Source organism: Anthonomus grandis, chromosome 3 (genome assembly GCF_022605725.1).
Source record: "Anthonomus grandis grandis chromosome 3, icAntGran1.3, whole genome shotgun sequence".
Lineage (NCBI taxonomy): Eukaryota > Metazoa > Arthropoda > Insecta > Coleoptera > Curculionidae > Anthonomus > Anthonomus grandis.
The window spans coordinates 15,510,165-15,536,879 of NC_065548.1; the positions used below are offsets into that span (position 1 = coordinate 15,510,165).

Below are 26,715 nucleotides of genomic sequence, written 5' to 3' on the forward strand. Positions count from 1 at the left end.
AGAAAGACACTTTTGTCATTAATGAAACACTCTTGACCTTGCCATAAAGAGTAAATGGTGAAAGATACTTGGCATTTTTATTAAAATAAACTACTTTGGAGAAATTAAATACCTAAATATTAGGCAATGTATGTGGTTAAGTTCTTGCAGTAAGCAATTTCCTCAATAATTTTTACGTTTGTTCTTTTTGTAGAATTTTATGAAAAAACAAGTATTTCAACACAGGAGGAACTTAGAAAAAATTCAACATTTTGCCAATTTAAAAATTCAACATTATGTTTAAAAGTGAAGGTTTTTTGTTCAGAAATTTAAAATTGTTTGGAAAAAAATGCATCATATTTGATATTTTCAAAACCTACATAAATAAGTTATTTGTAAGCCTAGTGTTTTAGGTAATTGAAAACTCGTAATTGACTAAATTTTAAACTCACCCCAATACTGTAATTGTTATTACAATATTGGTTTGACTTTCATATATCTTAAAAGTTAAGGAAAATAAAAAAATTGATAACAAGTAGCTAGCTTTTTTATGAGGTTTAAATGTCGCAAATAAAAAATAAAGAGTGATTTTATTGGATCAAACTCGATAAGTAGTATTCTCTTCATCAAAAATACCTGTGTACCAATTTTAGTTCTAATGTCTTAAACACTTTTAAAATTATTGTATGTTAAAAAATCGAAATAAAATGTTATTCATTCAGTTTGATTCACACCTTATATTTTACTATGGAATCTTTGACTTATTCGCTTTATCGTGACAACTAGTGTCTCCATTCAATCAATGATCCATTAGTTGTAGGTTACTATTATATAGGGTCTACTAATAAGAATGATATAAAATTTAAATTGCTAAAAAATAACAACGAATTGGTTAATTTCTATGATTGATGTTTCACGTTGTAGTTTATTATGTAACATTATGTTTTAAACAAAATATCATTAAGATGTCCACCTCGGCTACGGCGGCAGACGTTTAGATGATGAACCCAATTTTCAATCACTTTTTCTAACAAGTTGGGCTGAATTTCGCGAATAACCCTAGTTATGTAAACTTTCAACTCATTGATGGTTTGAGGATTGTTAGAATACACCTTCGATTTCACATATCCCCAAAGAAAAAAGTACAGGGGAGTAAGATCACAGGACCTTGGTGGCCAGTTGATATTGTCATGTCGCGAAATTATTCGATCTTCCAAACGCTCTCTTAATAAATTAATTGTGGCTCGGGCGGTGTGTGATGTTGCTTCGTCCTGTTGAAACCATTTCTGTTCGAAGTCTCCACTATCAATTGCAGGCCAAAGAAAGTTGTCGCGGTAGCGCTCTTTGTTGACTGTCACAGTACGCCCCCCTGCATCCTCAAAAAAGTATGGACCGCCACTAAGACAAAAATGGGCTTCATCTGAAAAGATGATTTGTTTCCCAAAATCGGCATTTTGTTCCAACTGCAACAGGGCCCACTCGGTAAACGTTCTTCGCAAACCATGGTCAACAGGCTTCAATTCTTGACTTAGAACCATCTTATATGGATGTAGGCCTAAGTCTTTCTTTAAAATGCGCCACAGAGACATTGGTGAAATGCCTAATTCCTGAGAACGGCGCAAAACAGACACATTGTTATTCGCGTCAACATGCTCTCTTGCAGCGGCGATATTTTCAGGGGTCCTTGCACTTTTTTGTCGCGTTGGTGGCTTATTCTCCAGAAAAGTGTATTCCCGTTCAAACTTATTAATTGTGCGCCTTATTGCAAGCTCAGAAGGCCGTCCACGATGGCCAAAATCGTCTCTAAGAGCACGATAACAGGCTCTAACCGATTGCGCATTTTCGTAATACCTTTTCACGATAGCTATACGTGGCTCTTGACTTAAACGATTCATGATGAATGTCACAACTGACGCTTGATCCGCGTTTTGACACATACCATTTTGCGTACATGGCCCACTAAACTTCTATCACTTCTATTGGTAGACCCATTACTTCTAAACACGTCTCAGCACCATGTTTAAATAAGTCTACCCTTTTTATTATTACCATTACATGTTTTGCATTGTATAATATAGATTCCACCGTGATGTTGACGAAACCAAGGATTGGATTCAAGAAAAAGACGAAGCTCTTAACAATGATGATCTTGGAAAGGATTTGCGTAGTGTGCAGGCCTTGCAAAGGAAACATGAGGGATTGGAACGGGATTTGGCTGCTTTAGGAGACAAGGTAAAATTCTTTCTTCATTAAATTTGATAAATACAAACGCTTATTGGAAATAATCGTTTGACGAATTTAATTATTTCCTTTTTTTATTTTATGGGAATATTGCCGACATTTTTATAGCCAATTTCGACAGAGACACCATTTGTAGCTTAAATTAAGGTTTGTACAAATTCAAACCTAAAATGGATTCAGATACTGATAAGAAGTCTGTTATTTTAAGTGGTGCAAAATATTGTCCAAGTAGATCATGAATTGAATTACGATCTACTTAGATGATCTGATTTATGATGTCTATCAATACACAGTGAGTGTTTTAAAAAGATGTATTTATGATCTTACTTTAAATTAAATATAGCTCTAATTAAAAAGCTGATTTTTCACTTGAACCCATAATTTGGAAATCAACATCATTAAACAAGATCTGTTTCTTTTTTAGATTAAGCAATTAGATGATACCGCCAACCGTCTAAAACAATCCCATCCCGAGCAAGCGGAGCAAACGATTCAAAAACAACGCGAAATCACAGAGCTATGGACTCAGATCACCGCCAAAGCTCATTCGCGTAAAGAGAAATTGCTGGACTCTTACGATCTTCAAAGATTCCTCAATGATCATAGAGATTTATTAGCCTGGATCAATTCCATGCTGGGCTTGGTAAGCTCCGAGGAATTGGCCAATGATGTTACTGGAGCCGAGGCTCTTATGGAAAGACACCAGGTAAGACTGGGATGTTTTTTCCCGTTTTTTAAATAGTTATTTTAGTGATTTCACTAGGTATAAATAATATAGACTTTATTTACAGGGTATTGTGGACGAAGTTTATCTTAAAAAGATGGTACATAATATCATTTAATTTAAGGCTTTTGAGATATTTAAATATACTTTTAACAATACTAGTTTTTTGTTGCTGTGATCCCTCAACGTATATATACAATATTCTTAACAACATTTGTGCAGCTTAGGACCTTATAGCTATTTTACTTTGTTTATATCTATGTTTAGTAAATTGTATTATGTTATTTGTAAATAATATGAAGAATTAAAAGATTTTGATAATGAGTAATAATATTGTGAACATAATATATACTAAATAATTCAACATCTCAAAATCTGTAAGAATATATATACAGGTTCTTAGGTCTAGCTAACTATTTAAAGACTCGATCTACTTTCTTCTTGTCAAATACTTTGTCCAAAATACTACTGTGTAGATTTTTTATCTTTTAAATTTTACGTTTTTTTTCTTGTGGTATGGGGTAGAGCTGCAAGGCAGAAATTGAAACCCTCTATGGATATCCGCAGGTAGAATTCTAAATCATTTTTACTACAATGTAACTTACTAATCGGAGGGAAAGGTTATTGTTATAATTTGCTTTAGTTTTCAAACTTGCAAATTCTTTAGGATTGGCATATGTATGATGTGAGAACTAAAAGCAAATCGTAGCAGTGCACGAATATTTGAATGTAATAACTTTCTTAATAAAAATCTTAATTCACTGACTAAAATATTTAAATATTATTTGCTAATATTAAGCACACAAGATGATGGTTGCAGATCACAAATAAATAACAAAAAAGAAGTTCCTGTTCAGCTTGTAAAAGACTACTACAGAGCATTTTTGATTACATAAAAAATTTATTGTTTAGAAGAAACCATAATAGAAATATATATTCTTGCCAAAACACTTTCTCAGGATTTCTACAGTCAATAAATATTTTGCCATGCAATTCTACTACTAATATTTTTACTTTTCTTAATAAAACCAGTTTAAAAACTTCGTCTGCACTGGGTTGTAATTTATTTGTCTTTTAGGTAAGATTAGCAGTGAGCTAGCCATTTTTGTTGAATGCTCTGATGTTGATCTGCCATGAATGACATATTCTGGAAAATTATTTTTGGCTGTTTTTAACTATTTCAAGCACATTAAAGTATTAAAGCTATTTTCCCAACTATCAAAATAGGTTTTAATATGTAGTTCAAAAATCTTTTTTCTATGCTTGAAATTATATTAATGTTTCAAAGACCTCTTAGCTATATTTAGCAGCTTTTGAAATATATAGAAAAAGGGAGACAGGCGGCTGTGTTGCTCTTGGAAATTTTAGAAATGAAAGATAATTTTTTTATTTAGAGCAATTGATATATTGTTTAATGCACGTAAAGCGCTTTCGGCTCTTAGGCCATCTTCAGTGCCAATGGTCAATGGACAAAGCTCCATAAGAAAGTTCCTGAAATAATTTTAAAATTAATAAAAAAAAAAACAATAAACTCGTACACCAATATCAATTAAAGTCACATAGTTTAAACTTTAGGAAAATTAAAATTATTACATATGACAATGACAATTTGAAATTTTTAAATACATATTAGCATATCATTACTTTTATTTTTTTTGACACTTTTTAATACATTAGAACTTAAAAAACTCTTTGCAGTCCGTTTCATAATTTAATTTATCTGTCTTTACAAGTTTAAAGTTAATAAAAATTCTTTAGAAGCATTCCACCTTGTTTCAAATTCAATTTCTTAATGTTGGCATACCATTTTACTTAGTTCACACAGTAAAAATTTTGTTTAAAAAAACACTCAGGAATAATGAAATTTAAATATCTAGATATAATTCACAATATGAAACTTTATCTGTACTGTAGAAAAAAATAGAGTATATAAAGTCTTTTATAGTATCTTTAAATTTGGGTAAAAAGATGTCTCCGATATTTTCAGGATAATGAATTGGTCTGATTGTTTTTGAATAAAGAACACTCAATTAAAAATATATTGAGAAAAAAAGAAAATTTAAGCTCATAGATCTTTTTTTGGCACATTTAAAAAACAAAAAAAATTATTTTGAGCATTTGAAGCCAGAAATAATAAAATGATTAGCCAAGATATTGTTTAGAAATATTTTAAAAATACACCTTTGACATTATAAACATAGTAATGTCATAACCCAGATATATTCCAGCATTCTTATTTATACACGTTCTTGTTTTCATTATTTTGATATTGTTTAATGCACTAGAACTTTCAAAAAACTTTGCAGTCCTTTTCTTTATTTAATTTGACTTTACAAGTAAGTAAGAAAAAATCTTTAGAAGCACTTCATCTCCCAACTTTTGTCAACAATGTCACACAGTAAAAGATTTGTTAAAAAAAAAGCACTCAGGAAATAAGAACGCTCTAGTATAGAGCTAAACCCTTATTAAAAATACGAAAATAAAATATTTTAAAAATACACTATTTTCATTATATACATAGTGATGTAATCAGCCAGAGATATTCCAGCGTTTTTCTAAAGGGATTTATGCCATTGTTTTATTATTAAAATCAGTTTTGTAATATAACTTTCATATATTTTATTTGAGTTCTGTTTTATTATTTTATTTAAATTGTGACTGTTTCTATTGTATAGATTATTATTATTGTATGATCAGAATTTCCCTCTGCTGTCTCTTCTTAGAAATAAATAAGTTAGAAGGGCAAATTACAATGATTAAAAATAATATTTTTTATATAAAATGCTGCATAATATATGATATTCTATTATACTATCTGAATACATTAAATTCCTGTTTATATTATTTTCCTCGTAAATATGTAATACTATCTCAAACTATTAAAGGTATCGTTAATCAAAATAACACATTAAATAAACCGCATGTATCTTTACTCTTTTACCAATTTTTGTATCCATCATGTTACATTCTTATATTTTATCCAAACAGGAGCACCGTACTGAAATTGACGCCAGAGCCGGCACATTCCACGCCTTAGAGCAATTTGGTCATCAGCTTCTCCAATCCAACCATTACGCCTCCCCCGAAATCCAAGAGAAACTGGAACAACTGCACCAGGCCAGAGCCGACTTAGAAAGAGCCTGGATCGACCGCAGGCTTCGTTTGGATCAGAATCTGGAACTTAATCTGTTCTATAGAGATTGCGAGCAAGCAGAAAACTGGATGAGCGACAGAGAAGCCTTCTTAGCGTCAGACGAGGTCGATTCTAACGGAGATAATGTCGAAGCACTTATTAAGAAACATGAAGATTTCGATAAGGCTATTAATGCTCATGAAGAAAAGATTGCGACATTGCAGACCCTGGCCGATCAACTGATCGCGAGAGATCATTATGATTCTGACGCTATCGATAAAAAGCGCAAGCAAGTGTTCGAGAGGTGGCATCATCTTAAGGACGCTTTGATCGATAAACGTTCGAAACTTGGTGAAAGTCAGACATTACAACAATTTTCGAGAGATGCCGATGAGATTGAGAACTGGATTGCAGAGAAATTGCAATTGGCTACAGAAGAAAGTTACAAGGTAAGTGGTTACCTATTACTTTTATATTGGTGGCTATTGCTTGAGCTGGAAGAAAAAAGGAAAGTGATTGTGTTGCTTGAGGATATATTCAGAGAAATTAATTTTATATTGGATTTGAATTTTTTTAAGTTGATGTTGATGTTACAACACTCATACTCATAAAGATATTCTCATAATTTTTTCATATTAATATAGGGGAGTTTTTGGGAGTAAATTTTAGTGTAGAAACATGGTTCTGGATGGAAGATTAGGGCAGTCTTGGTTGAGCCAATTTTTTTAGGCATATTGCCACTTTTATAGACTGTATTTGCAATAAATAATTAGAACATTCTTAAAGGACTTTTAATCAAAAAAGGGCATTTCTTATCCAATAATTTTTATCAGAAAGGATTTTGTGAGGTACAAAATTCTCTAAAAAAACTATTTAAGGTACAGGAAATTTTGTCCATCAGTCTTGCCCTAAGAGCTGCCAATATTGAAATGCATCAAGATTTTTATGGATTAGCGGACATTTTTGCGTATAACTTGTTGTAGAGGAGTTTTCTTGGTGGCATATTCTCACTTTTATTAACCATATTTTCACTAAATAATTGGAATATTCTTCAAAGTAATTATGCATGCTGTTCAAATCCGATGTAAAATTAGGGGTTTCCATTTAAAAGTTCACCCAAACCTTGAAATGCGCATGAAAACGGTTTTATGGTTAGAATGACTAGACTGTATTACCCACTTTCTGCTTTTTTCTTGTCAACTCAAAATTATGAATTATGGCCAAATATAGATTAAAATGGGGCATCATGTATATTATGGAATGGCATATGCACTATGATAAATAAATGGAAAAAATTTAAATTTATATGCAGGACAATACATGGATAACCCTACAATTCAGTAATTTATATTACTAGTACTTAAATTTAGCTTAATAATTACTTTTTATAATGACCTCAGTGTCCTATAATATGACGTGATGTAGTCATACACTATCGGACAAAAGTAGTGAAACTTTTAAAAATTAGTTTTTATTTGAATATGCCGAGAGTATGCAGTTCTATACATAATGAAAATCAACAAGATTTTATTTCGGTAAAGTAATAAACTATGTAACGAAAACCAAGTTTCTTCTTCAATAGAATTCCAGGATTTTTGCAAAACTTCTATTAGATAATTTTTATTGCTCATCTGATATTGTTTTATACGCCGGTCTAGTTCCTCCCAAAGGTTTTCAATAGGGTTAAGATCGGGACTGTACAGGAAAGTCCATAACGCTAACCTTTTCTGATAAATATCATTCTTGAATTACCTTTGATTTATGTTTAGGGTCATTATCCTGCTGATATATCCAGGTAAATGGTAAATCATCATCAGCAAATGGTAGCATTACATTTTTTAGAATATTTATCTAAATACACAAATTGATCCATTATACCCTCAATAACAGCCTCAATAGCAATGGTCTGATACCGTACCCAGAAAAGCAACCCCATATCATGTAGGATCCACCACCATGCTTTACAGTAGGCTCTGCATACTTTAGATCAAATCTTTTGCCTTCTGAGTGATGTACCCACGATATTCCATCATACCAAAATAAATTCCAGTCGTTGGTTGTCCCTTGCAAATATTTTTTCGCAAAGTTGAGTCGGGCCTTCTGGTTCTTTCTGCTGAATAGCGGTTTTTTAGCAGCTTTTCTACTAAATAATCCTACTTCCCTTAGACCCTCTTTGTCTGGTCTTAGAACTAAGATTAACACCAGGCAATTCACCTAAAATTTTATTTGCCGAGTTGTGGGGTTAAGACTGGGCAATTTTTTTTTATGATCATTTAAGTTTTTTTGGTTGTTTTTCGCGAGCGGCCATTTTTTTTAAGGCTTTCTAACTAATTTCGGGTTTTAAAATTAGAAATTGTCTTGATTCCAACAGATATATGCAAACTAAGAAATTTTGCTTACGTCCACTTGTCATACACCACTCTTATGTGCATCAACTATTGTTGTACGAAGATTTTCTGACAAATATCTTCCGCGAAGCATATTCACTAAAAAATTATTAACAGATATCACGTAAAGTGAAATAAATACTAAGTTTGGTTAATTCTTATGTGAGTTTCTCTATTTATGTCAAAATCTAACACCTAAAATATTTGGATTCATATTATAAATAAACAACTGATAAAAGGAATGTGGAATATAATTAAGAAAAGACCGTTGGTGAGAACGACAATATTTTTAGGAAATTGTAATTTAAATACTGAAGTTTGTTCACAATATAAGAAAGTTTAAAAAGTTTCTCTACTTTTGTCCGATAGAACATATATGGAATTTGAATTTAAAACACGCACATTCTGGTAATTGGTAATTTTTTCGTAATCCTCCATTTTTTAGGACCCAGCAAATATCCAATCTAAACATCAAAAACATCAAGCGTTTGAGGCAGAACTGGCCGCTAATGCAGACCGTATACAGAGCGTGCTTGCCAACGGTGGTAATTTAATTGACAAGAAGCAATGTGCTGGATCTGAAGAGGCTGTCAGAAAGAGGTAACATCCAATTGTTAAATAATAGATATATTTTGTAACTTACATATTTTTATTAGACTCGAGTCTATTGCTGAACAATGGGAATTCCTCACCCAAAAGACTACGGAGAAATCAATGAAACTTAAGGAAGCCAACAAACAAAGAACTTACATTGCTGCCGTGAAAGATTTAGATTTCTGGCTCGGCGAGGTTGAGAGTTTGCTGACCAGCGAGGATGCAGGAAAAGATTTAGCCTCGGTACAGAACTTTATGAAGAAACATCAACTGGTGGAAGCCGACATTCAGCACCATGAAGACCGAATTAAAGGCACGTATATGATTTGTCAAATGTTGCACATTTAACGTATCATTTTTTTTTTGTTAGATATGAACGATCAAGCTGATTCATTAATCGAGTCTGGACAATTTGACACCGCATCCATTCAAGAAAAACGACAATCGATTAACGAACGTTACGAACGAATCAAGAATTTAGCTGCACACAGGCAAGCCAGGCTTAACGAAGCAAACACTCTTCATCAGTTCTTTAGGGACATTGCTGATGAAGAATCTTGGATCAAAGAAAAGAAATTGTTGGTTGGAAGCGACGATTATGGGCGTGATCTTACTGGTAAGGCCTTAAATATAAATTGAAAATAGTCGTGCATTTTTCCTTAAAGAGACTTATTACAAGAAAACTTTGTCAGTTAGTCTTTTGGCAAAACTTGTAGTTTTCTTGCTTTAAATAAGATATTAGAAGCAAATAATGTCGGAATATGGCATTCAATATTTTTTTCTTGAAATAGAAAAACTTTTGGTACAAATACTGCCATACCAAGCATAAAAGTGGCTAACTGCATTTAAGTTAAATCGGAGAAAATCAAGTTTTACTATTAGAGTTAAAAAATAGTTTCTATGGTACTTCTTGATAATAGCTGAATCCAATTCAGTGATTTAATTAAAGATTTATAACAGTAATTATTTCCTGTAGTTACGGTTAATTATAACATTTATGACATAAATACTACTTAAAAAGACCGCAGCTTCACTTACGGTCTTTTTCCGGTAATAATGGCTTGGATCAGTTACAGTTTACAATTGCAGAATATCGTCAACTGCGAGGGGAAAAAGATAAGAATAAGAACCGCTATTTCTACTGCCAATTTCGGATGAAGACCTATATTGTTCACAAATAACTAAATGCAGTTAGGTATTCATGCTTCAAGAACAGTTGCATATCTTTGCGAAATAAATTAAGAAACCTTAACTTCTTACGGTCGTTTATAGTTTGTTATATTTGAGTGGTTCTTGGGGCTTTCGCAACACAAGAAGACCATAAGTGCAGTTACCGATCATTTCCGTGGATAACGGTGACGTTTTTCAATGTGGTCGACAATTTTGACGCTTGTCTTGTATGCGTCAATTCTCTCATTCATAGTAAACTTTGCATCGATATTATTATCAAATAGTACTGGTTTTTGTAAAATGAAATGAATAGCGACATGCAGAATTCCATAACGAATCCATTAATGTAAAAAAACTGAATTTTGACAAAAATGTCAGACCACTTTTATGCTTTGGACGGCAGAATAGAAATGTGGCTTTTTCCAGTTGGAATATTTTTTTTTAATACGTCAAAAATTTAAGACAGTATTCAAAATATGAAGAAAGTCTTGAACATAAGTCCGGAATTACTTCGTTTTCAAAGTACAGGGTATGCAAGGCCCTAAAGCAAGTACTAGTTTTTTAAAATTATTAACTTAATAATGGTCTGAGTAAAAGCAGGAATTTTGAAAACTTTGAAATATTAGAATTAAGCAGACTAATTTGACTTTTTTGAAGACAATAAAATAAATATTGATTGGAGATTATTGCTCTGTCGCGGTGACAAATGGTATTAAATTGGTTTATTTTATTTAAACATTGTTTGCTTTGTCTAATAAAAATACACATGTATTAATATATACAAATCATTTGCATATTTTTATGCATTCTCTTCTTAAAAAGAAATAGAGCGACTTTATCAATATTGTTCTTACAATCAGTAGATAAAGTTTGTTTTTTTTTTTGCTATTAAAGTATATTTTTAAGTTTCTTCATCGATGTGAAAGAAATTATTACATAATATAAACCGTGACAAACGTCTGCTACTAAATTATAGTAATAATAGTACCAAGACTCATTTTATTATAGTTTATGTAATAATTTATTTTAGGTGTCCAAAATCTTAAGAAAAAACACAAACGTCTGGAAGCGGAGTTGGCATCTCATGAGCCGGCGATTCAGTCAGTTCAGGAAGCCGGAGAAAAACTTATGGACGTATCGAATCTGGGTGTACCAGAAATCGAACAAAGGTTAAAAGCCCTCAATCAAGCCTGGGCTGAACTGAAACAGTTTGCTGCCACCAGAGGTCAGAAATTGGATGAAAGTTTGACGTACCAACAATTCCTTACCAAGGTAATGAATTTTATTTATTTAGAATCCCATCAATACAACTATGTACATACGTAATTGTAATCAAATAAAATTATATTAGTAAATAGGAAAGGTAGCATACACCTAGAAAGACGAAATCCTGTATGTGTCACTACAATTTAGTACTAAGACAGGTGTAAAAGAAAATTACTCTATATATCTATTCATACGAATATAACGTCCAAATATAAGTAGTAACAAAAATCACTTATATAAAATACGCAAAAACGCAAAGATATGACGAAGTTGGAGTGGTGTCAGCAACGAAAAGTTCTGGGAATTTCTTACTGTCGTAATCAATATGGAGATTTAAAGTTGACCAATTTGAAGGAATTGCTGCCAAGAATATTGGTTGAGAAATGTCAGTTAGATTCCCTTCTATTCGGATACATTTACAAGAGATAGATATTTTGGATGCTTCTCTGGAAACTATTCCAATATGCAACAGTAATCCACGAACGTGTTTACATAAATTGGCCGAAATCATCTTGAGTGCAAATGGTTAATATTATGGATGTATTATGGATTCATATTCGGAGATTGAAATAATATAAAAAATTGTATTGTAACGAGAAAATATGAGAAACTTGAATTTACCTGACTGGACCTGACAAAAGTTTTAAAAATACAGACGTATACAAGTCTTTTTTTTTACATTCTTTAATATTGGTGAAAACTAAGGTGTTAATATTATCTTCTCCAGTTTCAATGGTAAAACAAATGCGGTGAATTTCTTTTATATGTCAGTATTTTGTTTCAAACGATTACGCAACTATAAACTCACAAACTAAAACATTAAAAACCATTTACGGAAGATGGTCTCTCTAATATGTATCAAAATTTACTCTAGATATAATATCTTTTTTTATAAGAATAAATTTGATATCAATTTTAATTATTTATTGAAACTTGAACAAGTACTTTTTTTAAACTTATTAACAACAATATTCTTATTCAAAAGACTGGTGCAATTATGATTTAAAGGAAATGGGAAACCAACAATAATTCATAATCCCATTGCAGTGCTTAATAGATGATTTTATAAACATGTCATGGTACTTTTAGTTCAAAGTTAACCACTACTAAAGAGTTCAATACTTAATTTTGTTTAATATTAAAAATTAAGTGCTAAACAAACTTGTAACCTCCCAACACACTTTTGATGCGTTCCAATGATGATCAGTTAGCTTTATCATAAATAAAAATAGCAATAGTAAGGTCCAAATGGTATTAACACAAAAATTATTAAACATATGAGATACATGGTACTTACATTTAATTAACCTTGTACTAGACTTGCAATATTTTTCCTACAGTTTTTAAAACTGCAAAAGTAGAACTTCTTTTTAAAAAATAAGGGCTGCATCAGTTATTACAACAATTATGGCCCCATACCTTTGATTCCCATGTTATGAAAAGCGTGTAAGTAAATTTAACAATTAAGAAGACTATTTACCATGAACTATTATGGATTTAGAAAAAAAAGACTGTCTCAAAAAGGCTTTTGATTGTGTTCCGCTATTAATTATTGAGGTGCTTTTGATTATGCTGCTAGCCTGTTGCCATGAGATAAAATTCATTATTCTCGATGTTGATGATAAATTAATCATTTTTAACTGAAATATTAAATATTTAATTAACATACTTCTACCTATAATACTTAAGAAAAATAAAATAAGGTTTTTACTTCAGAGGTTACATTAAATTAAACAGTGTCTATTTTACTATTGAAATTGGGTTTTTTCTAATTCTTTTTATTTGTGTGTAATAATATTTTTAAATCAATCTTATAGGACTTATTTAGTCTATTTTTTTTTAGTTTAAAGGCTGGGGAAATTAGCGTCTATCTTTCTATTTACTATATTTATTTTATTAGTGAAAATTCATTGAGTTAAAAAGAAACACAATTTCCTTATTATTATTAATTAAATGTTATTTCTTAGATGGAAGAAGAGGAAGCTTGGATTAGCGAGAAACAACAACTTCTTAGCGTTGAAGACTATGGAGACTCTATGGCCGCCGTACAAGGCCTGCTGAAAAAACACGATGCTTTTGAAACGGACTTCCAAGCTCATAGGTACTGTTTCAATACAATTATCGTTCTTGATATTTACTTTAAGAGTGATCCTCCAATAAAAAATTTTATTTGAAATTTATTTGAAATTCGCAGAGGTCGATGCAAGAACATCTCGGAAGAAGGCGCTGAACTGGTCGCAGCCGGAAATCACCATGCAGAAAGTATTAATCAGCGTTGCCAGCAATTGCAAACTAAGCTGGACCATTTGGCTGCGTTGGCCGCTAGAAGGAAGGCTAAGCTTGTTGATAACTCCGCTTACTTACAATTTATGTGGAAGGCCGATGTGGTTGAAAGCTGGATCGCTGATAAGGTAGGAATTAATAATTGTTTTATCGTGGTGTCCAAGTGCAAGTTTTTTTTAAATGTTTTATGCGGCGTAATATATTAGGAAAATTAAACCGTTTTTTATTTTACATTATTTTAAATTCATCATTTCATCTCCTTAAGATAACCACACAAAAAATCTTTTGGAGACAAATCAGGAGATTTAGGCGGTCACCTAATATCATTGGTCCCACTAAAAAGGAAGTTAGGAAAAGAACGTTAAATACTCTTTTACTTTAACTGCATTATGAGCAGAACGGTCGTCTTGCTGAAAGTGTAGGAATTCTAAATCTACGTTGGGAAGAATTTGAACGGCAGAAAGAGAGAAAAAAGAATCTTGTTTCGAAGTAGGTCTAGATATTTTTGAGCATTCAAAAAACCATCCATAAAAAATGGCCCTATAACATGGTCTCCCAGAATACCTGCCCAAACATTTAGTTTTTGATGTTAATGGGTACGATATTCAAAGCTCCTATGCTCATTTTTCTGCGTCCAATAACGAACAATGGAAGGGTCGTGTTTGCCACATAATAGAAAAAATGATTCATCGTTATTAGCATTATTAACTAATTGGCAAAACCCCACTCGTCGAAATAATCATCAGAAAATATTTCCTGAGCTTTGGAGTATTTAAACCGATTGTAACCATGTTTTTTCCAAATTTTAGAAACCGTTGAATTTGAAATAGCCAATTCCCGTCCAACATTTCTGCCGGATCGTGTTTGATGCAATTTTAGGGCACTACAAATCATTTAATCTCGCCGTCCTTGTTTATAAATCCTTTAGACAGACCATTTTTCTTTATTGTGGTGTTTATTGCAGTCATTGAGGCAGAAACATTTGCAATAACATTTAAAGAGGTTTTTGTCTAAAAAAATAGGGCAAATAAATCCCTACTCTTTGTGGCTGAATTACCACCCTATAAGTGTCTGAAATCAAACAGTCTAGTATATACAATTCTACCTTTTTTTTTGAGTTTCGGTTTATTTTCTAGTATATTTTATTATTTTTTCTATGTTAATGTTCAAATTTTTTGGTTTTACCATTCATCATTTTTTACACTGGTATATTTATTTATTTATTACAAAAACACACCTATTAAAATCAATATTCCTTAGTGGCCCAAAACCTATGTCAATAGCACAAAATTAAATTTGGTATATTAACTTTTTTAGACAAGAACAAATTTATTGTTCTGAAATTTATAACTAAAAAACTATGGACAAATATTAAAACGGGACATTTTAATTCAGACAGATTTATGACTGAGAAATTGCTACTTCTTATAGGAAATGCAGTATATTTCTCGCGGTAAGGTATATTGATCATTTAGTTATCAACGATCTTCGCCTTTCAAGATCCAGAAATATTTTAACAAACATTTTTAGTTTGATATTCTTTAATCTGTATCCCAGGTGTTACTAGTTACTACTGCTGTTACGGATGATGGTAAATATAAACTAGCAATTAAAAACTTTTTAATTAATTATACTTTGTAGGATATTTTCAAGCATAATTTTTTAATACTTTAATATAGTAGTATGTAAACACGTGGTAATAACGACTACTAGCAATTTTTTTTATGAGGTTTCAGCTATAAACTGTAAGAAATAGTAAAACAAACTGTTCACTAAATATCACTTTTTTAGCACTGCAACAACTCTAACTAATCGTAATTACTATTAGGATTTGTAAAAACGAAACTATATAAATTTTTCTGAATGTACTTTTAAGGTGGTTTCTTTCCCAAGACAATGGCATTTTCGTTAGTGGCACCAAAAGCTATAAGATTCGTTAGTTTGAAACATATATACTTTTACTTTGGCCAATTAAAAAAAAACTATTCTATCTTTGAATCAAAATTGAATTAATTATTTTATGAAAGGCTTTATAATGGGATACTTTTTATTATTTATTCTAGGAAACTCACGTCAAAAGTGAAGAATTTGGTAGAGACTTGTCTTCTGTGCAGACCTTGTTGACTAAACAAGAAACTTTCGATGCAGGTAAGATAAAAAAAATATACGTATTATTATCGACATGGAACAAAATCATCGATATTTCTTACTTAGTGGACGTTTTTTAATTGTTTAAATATACCATCAGGATTAAGAAATAGTTACGTTTAAATAATGAATACTTTTTTTTTTAAGTTCAGTTAGTAAAGTTATGTGTTATAAAAGTTATAGTGCTTAAACTTGGTTTAACTTATTTATATAAAAAGTAGTCTTGGAAACATTTACAAAAATAATTATAAAATCTTATATAATAATATTGATCTGACAATGAATACTATAAATTTTAAAAAATACTAAATTGTTCTTCAGATTTAGATTTCGAATATCAAGAAGACTAACAATACTGCTGTTGTATAATAATTTTGACTATTTTTTTTTAACGCAATAATGTTTTTTTTACATATCAGGCGAAAGAAAATGCCAAATAAATGTTTACGTTTAAGTTAATTAATTTTGTTATAACAATTAAATATTTTTGTATAAATTATACTCATAAAAAGCAAGCTGTTATTTTTTTAACCATTTTTCCTGCTTAAGAGAAATTTGAGGGTTTGACTTATTTGCATTTTACCATTTTTCAAAAATGCTTTTTATGTATTTTCTCGTTTTTTAAAAAAGAACCAAGGATCTGACAATGAATACTTTAAATTTTAAAAAATACTAAATTGTTCTTCTAGGTTTAACTGCCTTTGAACATGAAGGCATCCAAAACATCACCGCATTGAAAGACCAACTGGTCGCCGCCAACCACGACCAGACTGCCAGTATCGTGCAACGCCACGCCGATGTTATCGCTAGATGGCAGCGTCTGTTATCTGATTCGGACGCTAGAAAACAACGTTTACTTAGCATGCAAGAACAATTCAAGCAAATCGAAGAACTTTTCCTGTTGTTCGCAAAGAGAGCTTCGGCATTTAACTCTTGGTTCGAAAACGCCGAGGAAGATTTAACTGATCCCGTTCGGTGTAACTCTATCGAGGAAATTAGAGCTTTGAGAGATGCCCATGCTCAATTCCAGGTAATTTATCAAACACATTTAAAAATCAAAAACGTCGTATATTAAGTAACGAAATAACAGATGTGTAAAAGATGGCCATTAGTATGTGCAAGAAAAATAATACAGCTTTAGTCATATTTGGTTTAATATGGTTATTTTCTACATCAGTGTAACTTATATATTCTTTCTGAAACCTTTAGAATCTTTAGTTATTTCTTGTTTTTGTCAATGTTTTATTTTATTTCCAATTATTTTTTATTTTTCATTCTGTTAGGCTTCACTCTCAAGTGCCCAGGCAGACTTTGATGCCTTAGCAGAATTGGATCGTCAAATTAAATCTTTCAATGTTGGACCAAACCCTTATACTTGGTTCAACATGGAGGCTCTGGAAGAGACATGGAGAAATCTACAAAAGATTATCTCTGAGAGAGACGCCGAACTGGATAAAGAGGCGCAGCGACAGGAAGAGAACGATAAACTAAGAAAGGAGTTTGCCAAGCACGCCAATGCTTTCCATCAATGGTTGACTGAGACTCGGTAGGTCTTTTTTGTTATTTACTGATGACAAGCAACAATTAAATGAAATTAATTTTTATTTAAACTATGTTTAGGTTCCATATTTTGGGCTGGAACGGGTAATTAATAAATGTTGTTATCATCGTTGTTGCATTGCTGTTTATCTTATTATGCAAGACGATATTTTAAAAGCGCAATTTATCATCAGACTTAATACTATAAAAAATTAGGTTTCACAGTTTTGCGCTGGCTTTATAGTAGATATTATAATAATAACAAAGCATTTTATTGTTCCAAATAAATTTAGTAATACATTTTAGATACACTATTTATACAATTTGGAACAAATCTGATGTCACCTAAAATTAATGTCTAATAAAATACCATATATCTAAAAGACTAGGAGAATAAACATTTCAAAATAACTCTAATATAAAATATAATTTCCAAATTTCATAAAAAAAAAAAACATTATAAAAATCACATTCACCATAAATACACCGTACATTAAGAAGAGGAAGAAGCTGCTGCTTAATTCTATTTTTCAGAGACCCGAGACAAGTGAAAATGATGCATCTTGAATCTACTAACACCCATTATATTATAGCAAATAGGGGGAATGTACTAATATTCTTTCGGCGTATATTTAAATTATGCACATCAGTACGATAAACTATTTTTTCAACAAGATATTTTGGCACCTTGATGCTTAATAATATTATTAAAAAAAAACAAGCTGAGTGCAGTATTCTACTATACATAGACATTTAATTTCCGTATGTGACACATGTTGAATCCTCTTAATACCACATATGCATGAATTCTGTACCCTATATGTATCAATTTAATATATTTAGGGACCATACAGACACATTGTTACATGATTACATTAAATTTTAGTTTTGATTCCATGAGTAATCCTGTGATTTTGAGATGTATCATACGGCGGAGGTAGTATTCGATTTTATTTACTATTTATATCCTTTGTGGACATCACCGAATAAAATGTTTAGGTGTCAGCATATAACTAACTGGTAATCGCAGTCCTGACGTGAGTTTATAAAATTTGAGGTATATACAGGGTGTTATTTAAGTACGTGGTCAAACTCCAGGAGGTGATTCTATGAGTAATTTCAAGATGAAAAGTTCACATAAATGTCCAGTGGCATCCCGGAAGACACCCTAACCAATATTTTTGACAAAAAAATTATGCGCCACAGACTTTTTTCAATGTTTTTATTTGTTTCGAATTAAGCAGCTAACATTACAACTTTTTTGTCTCCTGAGTTTCTTACATATCTCTCTTCGTTTGCAAGATAAAAAATTAAAAGCACTTTATTTCATGTCCCCGGGAAAATTACATAATAAAATATTAGAACCATCAAACTTGTTTATTGGTCTGTGGAAACCAATTTCGTTGTCGTGACGTGTTCGATTTTAATAATTTGAAGGACCACTACTTTAAACACTAATTTATTAAAGTAGAAATGTAAATCAGTTACATATGTATTATTTAAACTAATTATTACAACTTATAAGAAAAACGTAAAACAAACGATTATAATTCATGCCACTGTTGCGTAACGTGAAGAGACGCTACTTTCGCGTCGGCGTGTTAAAGAGGAGTCTGGTCCCTTCCTTTCTTGCACGGAGCCGTCGATATAAGCTGCCCAGGTATACGCGGTTGCCAAGAGCTGCATAATGTTTTCGATAATCATATAGGCCTCAACAAAACTAATGAAGCAATGAAAATTAGACAAAAGTCTCTGCTGAATGTTTTCACACAGATTAAAACTAATTTTGATAAGACAGATCAACATAAAATAATCGCATAACGTAATAATTTATAACAGCAATGTTTTAAATGTAACAAAAAATGAGTGTGTCATGCAAGGAAAAACAATTACTGTTCAAACAAATCTGACTTTGACATAACTTACTTACAACAGTGTGTATTTTAAAAGTAAGACACAACTACCTTAACATTTCTGGTTTATGTAGCAAGTTGGACACAACAAACATTACACTTTTACTATTAACAATGTTTATTTCGAGGAATTTTGTTTGTGATTTTTTTTAATGCAAATAGTTAAGGTTTTTAGCTTTTACGTTTAAATTAAGCCCAACTATGCACCAATGGAAAAGGAAAAATTAGAGTTGTTATCAATCTAGTAAATAAAAATCTGCATATCTCTGAAACTGATTAGTGATGCCAGAAACAGACATTTCTGCAGTGAAACAGAATCTTTTTGCAAGATTCTTGCACGAAAAATATAATTGACAGGAAATCTTTGTTGCACAACTGACGGTTTTACAAGCAAATATTGTAAATTCTCGCAACCTAATTCTTTGGTCTGACAAATGTTGTTTTTCGAATAAAAAGTATTAGTTAATTGTAGTGATTTATAAAAATGCCTTTTTTTCGTAATGAACCATGGCATGATGTAAAATTTGATATTTAAACTCAATTTAATGCATGCATTTTCTCTAAAAATACATATTAGATAAAAAATACACCCTAATCTTTCAGGATTCTAGCATTAGAGAAAGACTCTCAACCGCATAGTATCGTACATTAACCGAATTCTTTTGAAACTAACATTACAGGCGAACCAGGAAAATTATTGTCACTGTGTTATATATCAAAATAAATAATATTAACATTCCCGTTTTCAATTAATTGTAATTTTTGTCAAAAAAATGACTTTAAATACGTGAAATTTGATACCTCGTGCGCAAAATTAGCTTAAAAACTTAGTTATAGAGTTTAATTCCTGGGTGCATATTGGCAAATAACGCGTAACTGCATACATTACTAATTTACTATTATCAACCAACAAGCATAAAGTCAGATTTTCACCGTTTCACCAATAGTTAAGTCCTACTAAACAAATAGAATCTTAGAGTAACTATCCACAAAATCTAAGAATATAAAACCCATATTAAACATCTTACTGAAGCAGAGTTTTTAGTAATTCTGTTCGATTTAAACTTAGCAATAAAGCCTTAAATAATAATTAAAAATAATATAAACATGCTAATTTTTTAATGATGTACTTCAATTATTTATTCTTTATTGAAATAAAATATTTTAATATGATGTCGATTGCTTTTTGTGTTAAATAAGACTTGCTCTGAAACCTAGATTTTCTTCTTGAAACAATATTTGAATTATGCTTGAACCATACTTATGCATATAAGATCTAACTTATTTGAAAAATGAATAGCTGGCTAACATCATTTAACACAAACGTTGTTAAAATTACTTTAAATTATTACAAAAAAAATTATGTATTCATTCTCATGTCACAAGAATTTCGTATATATTTACCAGAATTTTTTTTTATAATTCTATTTGTTCCATATTTTTTAAATTATTTTACTTATTGATTTTATTTTGAGATTTAGATAAGCCTTATTCTATATTTTTTTGAAGTTCTTGTACTGTATAATTTTGAAGTATTAGCGGTAAACCTCATTTTTGTTTAAGGCGTATTGTTGAACATTTTGCTGCTAACTCCATAATCTCATCCCAAAATAAAAAAGCACTGCCTTCGGGCATTTTAACGCTATTTGCATGTACTCTAACAAAAGCATCTAAACTATAACTTTTATGTTTCTTTAATAATAATCATTTATTTTTAAGTCTAATAGTATATTTATTTATAGAACCTCAATGATGGAAGGATCAGGCTCCCTTGAACAGCAACTCGAGGCGACCAAACGTAAGGCGGCGGAAGTTAGAGCTCGTAGATCCGATTTGAAGAAAATTGAAGATTTAGGTAATATACAATTTCAAATCAAATAAAAAATAATTTATTTTATTTAAATAGTCTTTATCACTTGCAAAACTAAAAGAACTTACATATAATTTTCCATTTAATCGAGCACCAGTACTCACCACCATCTCGATCTATTTATATAAGTGATGACTAATCATTTTTAGTCTTTTTTTTTTTTGGAATATTTTTGACAAGGTAAGATAAGATGGTAATGAATTATGTACAAACGAAGAACCTTTTTAATACGGAACTATAAATATTCCGTATAGATGGTCAAAATCGTGTATATAGGATAGATAGTACAGTATTAATGGATATTCGATAAGTACAGGTACTAATTTTTTCACAGCAGTTAACAATTTTGTAAGGTTTACACTTAAAATTTAGTCCATTGTTCCATTCAATATCTAAATTCAGTACATGGAAATTACGAAATATTCAGTTAAGAACACTCAAAGTAAATTAACCCCATACACCACATTTGTTTAGTTTAAGGTGACTGGAAATTTTTCCCTCCTTATTTATAAATAAGTTTTCTTTATTTCGTTCAAAACAGAAACAAAATTATGTTACAATAATTATTATATAAAAAATTCTTCCGTGAAAAGATTAAGTGTAATATAAATTACTCTTATGATTAATTAAAAGCAATATTTCTAGCTATTACATCAATTTCTGTTAGCCACTTCACTTTAAACTTTTTCTTTTTTTTATATTTACAAAGATTGCCCATAATGCTATTTTCATCGTCGTACTACCATTCAAGTAGAAAAAAACTCAAAAATATATACAATAAGGGTCTATATAAATCTTCTCTACTAATTTTATTAATTTGTTTATAACTCGGTTAAACTGTTTATGTTTTTGCATTTCAAGGCAAGTTATTCTTTATCTTTAGTCCCTCTAATTAATTTTTATAATTGACTAAATCATAATTTACAGGAGCAATATTAGAAGAACATCTTATTTTGGACAACAGATACACCGAACATTCCACAGTAGGTTTAGCGCAACAGTGGGATCAACTGGACCAATTAGGAATGAGAATGCAACATAACTTAGAACAGCAAATACAGGCTCGTAACCAATCAGGTATGATCAACATTGGTTTAAGTAATGGTTTAAGTACTTAATCACGGGTTTTCTCTCTTTTTTTAGGAGTTAGTGAAGATGCACTGAAAGAATTCTCGATGATGTTCAAACACTTTGACAAAGAAAAATCTGGAAAATTGAACTTGCAAGAGTTTAAGAGCTGCCTCAGAGCACTTGGGTATGACTTACCCATGGTAGACGAGGGACAACCGGATCCAGAGTTTGATGCTATATTAAGTATGTTTGACGTATTTTTTTTATCGGAACTGCTCTAATCTAATGTTTTTTTTTTTCAATATAGATATTGTGGATCCGAACAGAGATGGTTACGTTTCTCTGCAAGAGTACATGGCGTTCATGATTAGCAAAGAGACTGAAAACGTACAGAGCTCGGAAGAGATTGAAAAGGCATTTAGAGCTATTACGGCGGGCGACCGTCCTTACGTCACGAAGGAAGAATTATATGCCGTAAGTACAGACTAGTTTTATTTTATTTCTGTGTTAGATGTTAACAAGTTTTAGTATGTATTTATTTAAACATATTGAGTATTAACAAGCGAGGCTACGTTCGAAATTTGTCTCAAAGCGTAGAAATTTAATTATTTCAAGCAGGATTTGTTTAAACTGAGAAACCGCGTCCTGGGGTTTCTCTATTTTGTTTGCTCTTTTTTTAAGCTTGTATGTTTCGTGTTCTACAACCTTTATTATAGAAAATTGCATACGCCGCTGGACATTTTATAAATTAAATTAGTCATGTTTTATTTGCAACTGCGTTCCGTTTACCGATGCTCCGTAGGCCCATATCAGATAGACGAACTCAGATTTTCTTTTTTTAAAAATTACATTTTTACCGCTATTTAAAATAATATTGCTTCATTTATAGAAGAACGTCATAATTAATATTTACGTGAAAGATCGTCACAATGTAGAGGGTCTTTCCCCATATATTGACTACCCTCTCTACAGGAGTTAGGTGAAAGGTAAAAAAAAATTTATACACAACTTTTGGGGTTTGACTTTTAATTTTGGAATCCCATGTCAATGTTTTTTTTTTCTTTTAGAATTGTCAAATTTTGACAGATGGTCAGCTTTTTTTTATGGAATACCCTGTATATGACTTCATAATTAAAAAGAGAGGGATTTTCTGATTTCAAATATACATATATGGTTTAACTACTTTTAATTAAACCGTTGTGGAAACCAAAAACCACGGTCCAAACCGGACTCCAAACTTAAAGAAAATAACATATTGAAGATCTTGGTGCCTGTTCATTGTTAGTTTTTGACGTTTATTAGAAAACAAATGATTCAGAAGACATTATCATTCTGCCGTTGTGTAAGATAAATAAATAAACACTAAAACCTTCAGATCTAATATTTATTAAGCAATATTTAATTTTTTTTCGACAAAAATATATTATTTTAATAATAGTTTAACTTTAAATTAAATTCATATATTTATATTAATACAAGTTCTATAATCTTGTTCAGTTTTTTGTGTCGTTATATTTATAAATTGTCTATGAATTTGGTAAATATAGTTTATAATAGAATTATTTGTTTCCTAGTATATGTCAACCAATAACAATTCACCCACCGAGATCTTCAATATTAATTTTTTTTTAAGTTTGAAGGCCTATATTTCTAAAGCAGTTTAATTAAAATTAGTTAAATCATATAAAATCAGAAAGTCATATAAAGGGTGCTCCAAAAGAAAAAACTGACCATCTTTCAAAATTTGACATTTCTAAAAGAAAAGAAATTGTTGACATCGGATTCAAACATTTTAAGTAAAATCCGAAAAGTTTTGTATACATTTTTTTTCTTTTCACCTAACCCCTGTAGAAAGAGAGTCAATATATAGGGAAAGACCCTGTACATAATAACATTACTCATAGATTGCACTAGTGTCGTTTTACACCTTACCAAATGAATTGATCGGTTGTGCGGGGGAACGACTCTTCTAACCTAATTCTTTCCTAAGTCTTGATTTTATGGAAGAAGGTCAAAATACCAAAAGGGTTAACAACTATGTAGTCATTGCATTTGATATACATGCTGTTCTGCTATGTTCTAAGGGAAATGTGTCTTTTTTTTAGTAAGAGCCTAAATTAAGTGTTTTTGTGACTGTGTAATTTTACCGTCTATGAATTAAAAGGAAACCTAAATTTAAATGAGTATTTCTGCTATATCTGGGATGAAACGAATGGCAATCGAGGAGCAAATGAGATAGAATCTTGCTTGCTGAGCTACATAGAACGTACATCAAAAACTAGGTCTGAATGTGAAGATCTTGAATGTGTTTTTTACTTAGATAATTGCGATGGCCAGCGAAAAAATCAAGTACGTAATTTCTAAGAATATGCGCTAAAAAAGTATCATACCATTAGATGGATATGTCATAAGTTCCTTGTAACAGCAAAAGCAAAATGGAGGGGAGCTGTACCCATTCTGTAATCATTCTGTTTCGTTGGAGATGAAAAATTAGGCGACCTCAGAATTCTAATAATTGAAAAAAATTGTCCATTCACAGTTTTTTAAAAAAGTCGAATTAGACCAAAAGTAACATATCAATAATTACCCTTGAACCTGCATACAAGTCTAAAATAAAAATTAGTGAACGTAAGCGGGCAGATCTTCAAGATTTAATAAATGATGCAGGTATGGATTGCAGGATTCATATTATGCAGTTTTTTACTCAACTAAGTTATTTTTAGTGTTAACGGGATGCGGTTTTCGCATTCGCCAGTGCTACTTTTTCGTTTTTTTAAATTTTTCCTTTTGATTTGATTTTTAAGATACAGGGATTTTTGATAATGTTGCATTTTGGGACAGCCCTCGTATCTCCGTTATCCTTCAACTAATTGAAAAGGCAAAATAATATTTTTATAGATTTTTTCTATAAAATGCAGTGGTGTAGATAATTTTTGTTAAATAGTTACTATATTAGAATCCGCAAAAGTACCCAAAATGGGACACCTTGCACTTAACAAAAAAAAGATATTGTTTTTTTTTTAATTTATTTCAGTGTGACATTATTAAAAAAAAATAAATATTTTTTTACAGAAAGTCAGAATACGACGTGGCGGTGGACGTTAAAAAGAAAAATGTTAAAAATGCATTTCTATTTGAAGAAGAAAGACATAATTAGTTATCAATCATAAGTTTGTTAATTTAATAGTAGATCTCATATCACCTGTTAACCACAATACTTTAACCACATGCCTTAACCAGTAATAAAAGTTAAAGAAACATTATTCTTTAAACCGTTATTCTGACGAATGTTTATTTTTGAGTTATGACATTCTTCTATAAATGGAACAGCATTTTAATTTTACATATTTAACTTTATTTTTATTGTTTCCAGAGAGTGCATTTTAAATTATTAATTAATATGTTATTTTTAGAATCTTACCAAGGAAATGGCCGACTACTGCGTGGCCCGCATGAAACCTTACGTGGAACCCAAAACGGAGCGACCTATAGCGGGCGCTTTGGATTACATAGATTTTACCCGGACGCTATTTCAAAATTAATAACTGTTCTTTTTAGCTTTTAATTTTATATTTAAAAAAAAAACTGAAAAAAAAAACAAAAAAAATAGTAGAGTGCACCATTACTATTATTAGCTTAAGCTTAAATAATATACTTAAAATAATAAAAAATATATATTATTATTTTGAAGATTATTACTTATTATACAGTATTGATTTAAATTGAGTAGACAGTTGGTTTTCGGCTTTTGCTTTGACTCGCCTTTTTGCGCAATATGAAGAAGCATTTCTTTAAATGTTAACGACAGCTACTCTGTTGGAAAGTAATAATTTATAATAAGGTTGGTATTGTGTTCTTTTTTGTACTTTTATTTATTGTTAATTATAAGGCAGCAAGCGCATTTCGTCTTCTACCAAAAAATATATATAACTTTTGCTTTTGAAAAATTATATTTAGTGTTTTAATTACTCCCACCAATCATCAAATTACCTAGATCGAATTATTACAAATAATTCATATAAAGATAATTAAAAAAAAACTACTTCTAGTTTCGGAATCTTTCCGGTCATAAGATGAAGATACATATGTTGGATGAATTTCCAGTGATTGGCTGTTACTTTAATGTATGGTATGAAGGCAACTTGATAATTTTTCTCAGGAACTCATATTTATGTTTGCATTTTTCAAAAACAATTGTTTGTGAGTAAGGTACTTTTTCATGATCTTGACTCAAATTGATTAAAACATCATTAGGAGTCAACCTGATTACTTTTCTAGAAAACAGTTTTTTGCTTTGCAGCATTTTTATAAGATAAGAGAATTCTTAATGTAAAAATAGATATGGGTTAGGAAAAACTGCTTGAAATTGTGGCAAACTCACGAATTTTACCGAACGG

At 30.8% G+C, this 26,715-nt stretch overlaps 1 protein-coding gene across 2 annotated transcripts in view; it reads left to right on the top strand.

Moving 5' to 3' along the window:
• The window catches only part of LOC126733792 (spectrin alpha chain), a 42,527-nt gene extending 16,259 nt beyond the window's left edge, over positions 1-26,268 (top strand). Inside the window, exons 7-24 of one of the 2 annotated variants that reach the window (XM_050437196.1) lie at positions 2,058-2,211; positions 2,645-2,926; positions 3,470-3,511; positions 5,933-6,526; positions 8,910-9,064; positions 9,121-9,371; positions 9,429-9,674; positions 11,259-11,500; positions 13,462-13,595; positions 13,689-13,905; positions 15,841-15,925; positions 16,615-16,955; positions 17,209-17,471; positions 21,120-21,232; positions 22,175-22,324; positions 22,391-22,561; positions 22,626-22,792; positions 25,732-26,268. In XM_050437196.1, the coding sequence (XP_050293153.1) occupies positions 2,058-2,211; positions 2,645-2,926; positions 3,470-3,511; positions 5,933-6,526; positions 8,910-9,064; positions 9,121-9,371; positions 9,429-9,674; positions 11,259-11,500; positions 13,462-13,595; positions 13,689-13,905; positions 15,841-15,925; positions 16,615-16,955; positions 17,209-17,471; positions 21,120-21,232; positions 22,175-22,324; positions 22,391-22,561; positions 22,626-22,792; positions 25,732-25,860 (3,736 nt within the window). In that variant the 3' untranslated portion in view covers positions 25,861-26,268. The remainder of the gene's footprint in view (positions 1-2,057; positions 2,212-2,644; positions 2,927-3,469; positions 3,512-5,932; positions 6,527-8,909; positions 9,065-9,120; positions 9,372-9,428; positions 9,675-11,258; positions 11,501-13,461; positions 13,596-13,688; positions 13,906-15,840; positions 15,926-16,614; positions 16,956-17,208; positions 17,472-21,119; positions 21,233-22,174; positions 22,325-22,390; positions 22,562-22,625; positions 22,793-25,731) is intronic. The other variant, XM_050437197.1, reaches the window with a different exon arrangement.
• Positions 26,269-26,715: the final 447 nt, after the last annotated feature.